At 53.1% G+C, this 10,020-nt stretch overlaps 1 protein-coding gene across 1 annotated transcript; it reads right to left on the bottom strand.

Moving 5' to 3' along the window:
• Nucleotides 1-471: 471 nt before the first annotated feature.
• On the bottom strand, nucleotides 472-3,430 carry EIF1 (eukaryotic translation initiation factor 1). The gene is made up of 4 exons (XM_048830342.2): nucleotides 3,248-3,430; nucleotides 2,705-2,868; nucleotides 1,712-1,813; nucleotides 472-1,320 (listed from the first exon to the last, which is right to left on the bottom strand). The coding sequence occupies exons 1-4, from the start codon at nucleotides 3,276-3,278 to the stop codon at nucleotides 1,276-1,278; spliced, it is 342 nt and encodes a 113-aa protein (XP_048686299.1). The 5' UTR covers nucleotides 3,279-3,430; the 3' UTR covers nucleotides 472-1,275.
• Between the last annotated feature and the right edge of the window lie 6,590 nt (nucleotides 3,431-10,020).

Raw genomic sequence — 10,020 nt, 5'->3', positions numbered from 1 at the left:
CTGCAGTTACACTGCATAATCAGCCTATTAACTACTCAGGCCTCTGTCCACACTAAATTCAACACTACAACCACGGCTGCCACATTTGGACTTAGAAAGGCAGCTGCATATACTACTGACCTTCAACTCAAGTATTGTGAGGTAAAGCAATGGGGGGGGGGAGGTGAGGACACTCCCCCTCAATCCTGTATGGGCTGAGGCAGTGCCCACAGCAGGGCTCACTAACTTTTCATAGAAATCCCATCCGAGCAACTCACCAGGAAAGGTTGTCCAGATGTTTGCACAGCAATGGCTGATGCAACAAAGGAAGCCACCTAGACTTTGGTAAGTCACATCTGTCATTTTCCACCCTCAGCCCCAGTAGAGCAAGCCAATTGGCTGACTAGCATAAGGGATACATGGCCCCAAACTTAGAACAGCAGCAACTAGAGCCCCTCTGGCTCAAACAGGAAATTGAATCCACCAGGCAGGTGTTTTTGAAAACCATTTTTATTTAAATAAGGGTTTAAATACATTACATACAACATTAAAACTGAAACGAAGAATCTGTTGCTTCACAGGGCATTGGGCAGCAGTTACTAGTAACATGTAAGCTCTGCAGCTCTATCTACAATGATCCAAAAATTGATCCCTTGTCAAAAGTTTAACCCAAGGTAATGTTTCCTTTGATCACTCTACCCTGTATCTTTGGGTTTAATGATACCAACAGCTGACTTGGCCTGAGGTCGAGACATTCAGCCTTGGAGAAGCCAATCTTCCAGGTATCTCCTAAGGCAGATTTCTTCAGTTACTCTTCTTGGTCAGTCAGTTTGTGCCTAGACCACACCACCTCCAGAAGCAAGCCCTGCCTACAGGATGCTATTTCCCCATTCAGTGTCACAGCTCATGTTTGGTGCCTCACACGTTTAGGCACCTCAAGTATTAAAGTCCATTTAAATGGAAAGGAAGCTGGACTGAAGAGAGATTCAGACAGACAGTCTCTGGACAGACTTGTTGAGTCCCTGGACTTAACACAAACTTCTGGTTATTTTTAGCTTCAGGCTGGACACTGCCTGATTTACCTGGGTTTAAATGAGGGACAGCAAGACGAGACACATGGCTCTTGCCAGTTTATTACATCGCTGAGTTACACTGCTAGTCCAGACTAAAACAGGAGGCTTCAGATGGTTACATTACACAATCCAGCTGGCTTTAAACTTATGACAAGGGACAGAAGGGGATTTTACTCATCGCAAGGCAGTCCTCTCACTTAAAGCGTCAGAGACCCACTGGCACTTAAAACCCATGGACCTTCAGCTGGTCGTCTTTAGCCAAACCAATCTGTGAAGAAAAAAAAAAAGACATGAACATGCCGTACAGAACACTAACCTGGTGAACCTCTGACATTCAGATACTGGCTACATTTCCAAAGCTCCTGTCACCAAGGAAGCACAAAGCTACGACATCAAGAACTAGACTGAGTCCCTAGAAATGCATGAACATTATAAGCAATACACAGTTTGAGAAAAATGCAGGCAATTTCTTGAATACCTCTCCACACTCTTCTGATTCTTATTCTACCTTTTGGTATCAGGAAGTATCAGATCCAAAACTAACACCTCATTAAACCACATCTCTTTAATTGTAAAGAAATTATACTAAGGTTGATAAAGTTACAGTGAATACCATCTGTTAAGTGCTGGAGCACAAATTCTAGAAAGGAACGTCATACCTCTATGAGGAACTGGCATATGTTCTTGCGCTGGTCACCTTGCAGCTGAATCACTTCTCCATATTCAGGGTGTTCAATCACAGTACCATTGCAAGCAAATTTCTACGAGTAGAGAAACCATATTTTGGCAAAAATGCAGTGCAGGCCAGATATCGGCCTGTCCCATAATGCAGGCACACGCCATACAGGGTCATCTTTCCACATGGAAACATAAGAAATCTATGGACTTTGACCAGTTCCTGGAACTTAGATTTTTTTTTTTTTTTTAATATCAAAGCTTTGCAACTATTAGCCTCAGAGGCTTGAGACTTCAGTTTAACAGCAGCTCTACAGGCCAGTTTTCATCCTCATGTGCCCCTGCCAGTCAGCTCATCCAAGCACTTTCAAGCCCCCCCATTAGTTTGGTGGCATTCCAGCTTCACCACCCCCTGCAAGGCAGCAACCCCCCCCCCCCGGGCAGGCCCCCTCCACCCCACTGCTCATTAAAACCCTCCCCTCCCCCACTGCCCAGTAAACCCACCCCCACCAGAGCCTCCCCCTCCCCCACTGCCCAGTAAACCCACCACCCAGCCCCCCGTAGGAGCCCCCCCAGTTAAACCCCCCTTCCCCCCCGCCCGATAAACCCACCGCCCCACTCCCCATGGGAGCCTCCCCCTCTGCCCAGTAAACCCACCCCCGCCCCCCGCAGGAGCCTCCCCCTCCCCTGCTGCCCAGTAAACCCACCCCCGCCGGAGGCCCCCCCCCCCCACTGCCCAGTAAACCCACCACCCAGCCCCCCCCCACTGCCCAGTAAACCCACCACCCAGCCCCCCCCAGTTAAACCCCCCTTCCTCCCCGCCTGATAAACCCACCGCCCCGCTCCCCATGGGAGCCTCCCCCTCTGCCCAGTAAACCCACCACCCAGCCCCCCGCAGGAGCCCCCCCCCAGTTAAACCCCCCTTCCCCCCCGCCCCGCTCCCCATGGGAGCCTCCCCCCCCCCGGCCAGCCCCCACCTTCTTGAAGGCCTTCACCAGTTTCTTTTTATCGTAGTCATCCGCGATGCCCTGGACAGTGGTGAGGGTTTTGCGGCCGTTGCGCTGCTGGATCCTTATATGGATGTAGTCCTCAGTGCCGCCGGGGAGCAAGTCATCACCCTTACTTGCATCAGCAAAGGGGTCTGGGGGGAGAGCGCGCGTGACCCCGCTGACCCCCCCCCGCGCGCGGGGCCGGGGCTCGTGACGTCACCGGCGAGTCACGGGGCCGTGGCATGAGGAGGGGGGGGAGAGAGAAACGGAGCCCGCAGGCCCCGCCCTTCCCCGGGGATTGCGCCAGTCCTGCCCCGCCCCGCCCGAAAAAGAAAAAAAAAAAAACAACCGACGCCATCGGAACAGCGCTCGCCATTGGACGGCGGCTGCGTCGGTCACGGCAGAGCCCGCCCCCCCCCCGCTGACGCAGCGATCCGGGGACTAGAAACTGCGCCACCGCGAGGCCCCGCCCCCAACCCCCGCGAGCGCCAGCGCCCCCGACCCCCCGCGCGCCCGGCCCCGCCCCCTCACCGAAGGAGTGGAGGTTCTGGATAGCGGACATACGATACGCTTCCCTTCCCTCGGTGGAGGCGGCGGCGGGAGCGGGCGGGCGGCGGCCGGGCAGCGAGGGCGGCAGCGGCTCGAGCGGGTCTCTCTCGGGAGGGCGATGCTCTCGCTGTGGCGGCTCGAGACCGTGTCAGGGGGGCGGGACCGGCGCCGCCGGCTTATATAGCCGCCCCTTGTGACGCCAGCGCGCACGGGAAGCGAGGGCTGCGATTGGCCTGGGGCGGGACACGTCACCGCGCACGGAGGGGGAGCCGCGGCCTGACTGGCAGGGGTGGGGCCGGGCGCGTGCGCACTGGGGCCCGGGACGGCGCTTGGCGCCTGCGCGTTGGGGGGAGGGGTGCGGCCTGGAGCATGCGCAATGGGACGGGAGTGGGACAGAGCCGCAGGGTGGGGGAGGGGAGCCGGGGCCTTGTCTCCCTTCCCGAGCCCCGCAGCGACCCCCAGCCCCTCCCCCACCCTCTCCGTCCTCCCCCCTCAACGCCCCTCTGAGCCCCTCCCCCTCCCCCTCCCGCCATCGCCCCCCAGCCCCCCCGCCCGCAGGGGCCTGGAGTCGCCGGGAGTGAACGGGAACCTCGTGCGAGGAAACCGCCAGGAATGAACCCAAAGGACCCCCCCGGCCCCCCTTAGTGCCCCCCCGGCAGCTCTGGGAAGTGCCCTGCCCCCCCCCCAGCCCCACTCCCGAGGGCACGGCCACAGCTGCCAGCTTCCTCGCGGTCAAGGAGCCCCTCGGCTTTCCCCATCAGCCCCCCCCGTGACTAGCCCCCCGCGCGTGCAGTCTGGGGCTGGGGGGGCCCGCTGTGCACCCCCGGCTCCCCCCGGCCCTGCCGATCACACAGAGGAAGCAACAAGCTACTAGCCAACGAGCAACTCACAAGCCAATTAAGTCACAAACAAGCCCCCTTTCTGCGTGTTTTTGGCGGGTTTGGCATGTCTGGACGCAGCGGCCCCACCCTGGAGGCCTGTGGTGCCCCCCCGGCGTGCCCGGCACATGCCGCGTGTCCATCTGCACCAGAGAGCAGCACGAGGAAAACATGCTGACCCACCCGGCAGAGGGGCTGGAGGGGACTGAAGGTCGTGGGTAAAACCAGGGTTTTGTGGGAGCTGTTTATTGTTATCATCAGGGATAATTTTGAGGCTCCCAGAAGCAGATGAGAGACAAGGTAGGTGAGGTAATATCGTTTTCTGGACCAACGTCTGTCGATGAAAGATACACGCTTTTGAGCTTACAGAGTTCTTCCTCTTTCACGAACAGACCTTGGTCCAATAAAAGAGGAAGAACTCTGTAAGCTCAAAAGCGTGTATCTTTCATCGACAGACGTTGGTCCAGTAAACGATATTACCTTACCCGCCTTGTTTCTCTAATATCCTAGGGACCTACATGGCTCCATCAACGCTGCGGGAAGCGCAGAGGAAGGTATCATCCTGCACCAAGAATCTCAACCAATCATGTTTTGACCAACTTAAATTCCCCCTGGCATTTCAACTGCCTACAGTAGAACCTCAGAGTTACAAACACCAGAGTTATGAACCGATTGGTCAACCACACACTTTAATTGGAGCCAGAAGTACACACTCAGACAGCAGCAGAGACAAAAAAGTATATACAGGGCAGTACTGTGTTAAATGTAAACTAAAAAATAAAGGGAAAGTTTTAAAAAGGAAGATTTGACAAGGTAAGGAAACTTTCTGTGCTTGTTTCATTTAAATTAAGATGGTCGAACGAAGCATTTTTCTTCTGCATTGTAAAGTTTCAAAGCTGAATTAAGTCAATGTTCAACTGGAAACATTTGAAAGAACAATTATAACGTTGTTCAGAGTTACGAACAACCTCCATTCCCGAGGTGTTCATAACTTGAGTTTCTACTGTAAATCACTCCACTTCCTGTCCTAAACTGTTGTGTAGCATTGCGGGCACAGAGCAGCTGCCCCATTCCACTTAAGAGGTAGCTGTGTGAGTGGTGGGTGAATTGATTGCTACATACATGCTCAGTTGAAATACCACAAAGCAGCAGCTTTCTGAGCACCTTGCCAGTGACTCATGACACCCTGGACAACACATCTCACCCAGCATCCAGTCTGCTCAAACTGTGACACCAGAAGTGGCTCCTTATAAACTGTAATTACAGTCAGCGTAAATAGACTACTGCCCTCCAAACTGCAGCTTGGCATTGCTGAAAACAACTCACTGGGCGGGATCTTATGACCAGCAGAGGCTTATGCTCTGGTCATTCCATCCATTAATCCAGCCCCCTCTGCCTGCGGCCCTTGGAAATGAGAGAAGGGCCGTGGGGGTGAATCTATCACCTTGGGTTTGTAAGAATCTGCTAAGCCCCAATCACTTGTCAGCAGGAATTAGTTGTCTCAGATCAAATCCTTTCCCCAAACCTTGTGTGGATGGGCCTGTAGCTGAACGCAATTCAAAAAGAGAAGCATGTAACCCTGTTTCCAAGTCCTTCTAATCCAGTGGCTAAGAGGCTGGATCTCAGCAGTCTGTGCTAGCTACAGTTATCAAAAGACGATGTATAGCTTTCCCGCTGTCCCGTGGTAGCCAAAACCCCCATTCCCAGACTGGCTGGGAAGTGTCTCCCCACGGTGCATCCACCATACGGAGTAAAACTGGATTGGAGTTTAATTGTGGGTTATTCTTCTTTGCAACTGAACTTGACATCCAGCTCCTGGTGTTTTATTTTTTTTTAAAATATACTAAAAATTCAAATAAAGTAATAGAAACAAAACCCGTAGAGATCCACAGGAATGAGACACCCGCCTCTGTGTAGCGGTTACCTCTGGGGAAACTGACTGACACCCCTCTCCCCCGCCGCCCAGCCCTCCTGGAGACATTTGGGGCTACTGCATTGTATTTACTGCACTGAGGTTTGTTGAACCTACAGTTCATCCGTCCCGCCCACATCTCTGGAGCCCTCAGCTTTCATGAGGTTGCTGGTTTTCGGTTCAGCTGTGGGAGGAATTCACTGAGAGACCATTTTGCTACCGGCTGTGATGCCACCTTGTGGCACCTGTGAGCAACGACGTTATTTAGGGATTGCAAAAAGAACAGGAGGACTTGTGGCACCTTAGAGACTAACCAATTTATTTGAGCATAAGCTTTCGTGAGCTCCAGCTCACTTCATCGGATGCATTCAGCTCTCGAAAGCTTATGCTCAAATAAATTGGTTAGTCTCTAAGGTGCCACAAGTCCTCCTGTTCTTTTTGCGGATACAGACTAACACGGCTGCTACTCTGAAACTTAGGGATTGCGTCATCCTTGGTAGTTCTATTGATTTATAAATAATAGATTTTAAGGTCAAAAGAACAGGAGTACTTGTGGCACCATAGAGACTAACCAATTTATTTGAGCATAAGCTTTCATGGGCTAAAACCCACTTCATCGGATGCATGCAGTGGAAAATACAGTAAGAAGATATATATATATATACACACACACAGAACATAAAACAATGGGTGTTATCATACACACTATAATGAGAGTGATCAGTTAAGGTAAGCTATTACCAGCAGGAGAAAGAAAAAAACCCCACAACCTTTTGTAGTGATAATCAAGATGGGCCATTTCCAGAGACCACTGTGGTCATCTAGTCTGACCCACTTCTCCAACTAGCATCAACACATGTCCAGCCTTGAGGTGCTCCACAGCTAAATGGATTAAAAGCTACCTATTTGTTTTACCATATAGAGAGGTGGGTACACCTCAGTGCATTTCACTGTCCATGGCTGGGATTTCTAAGGCATCTGTCCCCTGTATTTGTTTCTGTGGGCTGGCTTCATGGGAGATCCTGCTCTGTTTTTTCTGAAATGTGAATTTGCTGTACCAACATCCGGAATAAACAGATGGGTCTTTTCTCTAGGATAATGTGCCTGCTTTTCTGTTCATGCTTTCCCTTCAGAATGGACCAGATATCATATCTGGCAGCATCCCTTCCGCAGTCTCTAGGTGATAGAGACATAATTATACCTGTATACAGTGTCTCTCAGCTAGACAGGTCCCAAAATACTTTACATCATTCACTTCTGATTGAAATGCAGCCACTTCTGAGGAGGCCCCTGCACTGTGACAGCAAAACTGTATAATGGTGGTTAAGATGGAAAGGGAAGAACCACTGAAGCTACGGGGGGGATTTAGGCTGGCAGGGCTGGTAATTACCGAAGTTGGAGAACGTCCGACACTCCAACTCTTGTGAAAGGTGCCATGGAATCAAATCTTTTAATGACCATAATTGACCAGGGCCTGAGTTTTACATCCCATCTTAAGATGTGCACTGCCGTAGTGACTCTCAGGGAAGAGCACCACCTCTAGAGTGACCGCAAGCACTTCCTATAGCCAATCGATTGTTTTCTTGTTTCCTGTCTCTACGGTGCCATCAGAGCAGTCTAGACACCGAGAACTTCAACAGAGCAATCTACCCCCTGTATCTCCAGTCCACGGGCTGACAGTGTGGACTGATCCCTTGTCCCAACCTTTGTCAAGCCATCCCGGAAGTCACTAGTCTGTATTCATAGAGATTTGGGGAAAAGGCGCCAATTGACCCCTCCCAGCTGTTCCAATAAAGACCTTTTGAGCGGTAAAACGAAGAGAGAGGAAGACTCAGAGAGCGCGTCGCAGTTCAGAGCTACCCCAGCAGCTGGCTGGAAAATGAAAACGTGAACATTTTAGTTGAAATATTGCCCCTTTATTTCAACCCGAGTTTTCCAGCCGGCCCGAGGTCCCTGCGGTGATCGCAGGCCCTGCGCACCTCCCTTGTGCTGCAGCCTCAAGCAGGCAGAAAATGGCGGCAGGGCACAGGTTACTTCGCAATCATAAAGGCTAGAAATGCATTTATTTTCTGCCAAGCCAGATGGGAAATGCCCTCCCCATGCACCCTGCACCCTGCAGGGAAAGTTTCCGTCTCACTTGTTTGACCCTTTGCTTTGTGCGACTTAGTGACCTCGAGGAGTTCCTTAGCCTGGAATCTGGTGTGATATCTATTCAAACGGGCAAAAAGTCCTCGGTGGGAAGCATTTGTCCTGGAGTGTCCACAAGGTGGCACTGTTGATCTCTCTTGTGAGCTCAATTCTGCCATCCAAACTTCTGTATCCAATGCATGTGCATTTAAAAGAGTGAATTAAATCGGTGCAGGATCCGTTTACACAAAATACTTAGTAAATTACCACTCCTATCTGCATGCAGGCCTAAGTCTAGTTCTCTGTGGTTGACAAGCTCTGTGCTTGCAAACTTGGCAATGTGGAGCCTGACAGCTTGGTTTTCAGGGCGCCATTCGGCATAGCCCAGGCCCACGGCAGCGTATAACCAGGAACACCTGCTTTTCGCTGAGACGTATCGAGGACGTGGCGAATTGGAGTGGGGACCCTGTAGCCAGACAGATGTTATTTATGAGTTGTTGAATGATACACTACAGGGCTCTACTCTACAGGGCACCAACAATCCCCTCAGCAGGGTAGGAAGACTGACTTTATCTGCAAAGTTCCTGTTAGACCAGGGGTGGGCAAACTTTTTGGGCCAAGGGCCACATCTGGGTGGGGAAATTGTATGCAGGGCCAGGGCAGGGGGTTGGGGTGCAGGAGGGGGTGTGGGAGGGGGTGTGGTGTGCAGGAACGGGCTCAGGGCAAGGGATTGAGGCAGAGGTGGGGTGCGGGGTGTATGAGGGGGCTCAGGGAAGGGGGTTGGGGTGCAGGAGGGGTTTGGGCTCCAGCCTGGCACCGCTTACCTAAAGCGGCTCTGGGGTGGCTCCCTGCCTGCCTGCCCTGGCCCCACCGCCGCGCCGATCCGAGAAGTGGCTGGAACCACGTCCCTGCGCGGCCCCTGGGGGTGGGGGAACAGGGCTCCGTGTGCTGCCCTTGCCACGCCTCCAGGCACCTCCCCTGAAGCGCCCATTGGCCACGGTTCCCCGTTCCCGGCCAATGGGAGCTGCGGGGAGCCGGTGCCTGGGGGCAAGGTCAACGCACAGAGCCCTCCGCCCCGCCCCCGGGGCCCCAGGGACATGGTGCCAGCTGCCTCTGAGAGCGGCGTGGGGCCTGCGGCACCACAGGGGGCAATCCCGCGGGCCAGATCCAAAGCCCTGAGGGGCTGGGTCCGGCCCGCGGGCCATAGTTTGCCCATCCTTGTGTTAGACAGAACAGAGACACACGGCTCTCTAAGGAGTGGGTGCAGAAGAGATCTCCCAAGAGAAACTTTCCATCAGCTTGTCGAGAAGCACGGAAAACAATCCCGCATTCCCAGCCCAGCGTCCGACAACAACCCTACAATAACAAACTGGCATGCGCAGTCCAGCAGCGCTCGTCTGCAGCATGGTGGTGGGTCACCGACACAACACAGCTGGTGAGCTGTGACGCGCTGCTCTTTGCAGGCTCACTCTTAGAACAGGAGAGCAGCCAGACGGGGCCAGACCAAGGGTCCGTCCAGCCCAGTGTCCGGTCTGCCGACAGCGGCCAGGGCCAGGCGCCCCAGAGGGAATGAACCCAACAGGGAATCATCCAGTGATCCATCCCCCACCACCCATTCCCAGCTCCTGGCAAACAGAGGCTAGGGACACCATACTCTTCCCTTTGCTCCACCACCTGGTGTTGTTTCTACCTGTGTACCCGCATCACACACTTAAGCCTGGTCGACACACTAGGCAATCAGGTCGTCCTAACTATGAAAAATCCACCCCCCTGAATGGTGCACTTAAGCCTAAATCCCCGTGCAGACTGTGCTAGGATAACAGAAGAATTCTTCTGTC

Source organism: Caretta caretta, chromosome 27 (genome assembly GCF_965140235.1).
Source record: "Caretta caretta isolate rCarCar2 chromosome 27, rCarCar1.hap1, whole genome shotgun sequence".
NCBI lineage: Eukaryota > Metazoa > Chordata > Testudines > Cheloniidae > Caretta > Caretta caretta.
Note: the sequence above shows the minus strand (reverse complement) of the source record. Positions and strands in the feature narration are given on the sequence as shown.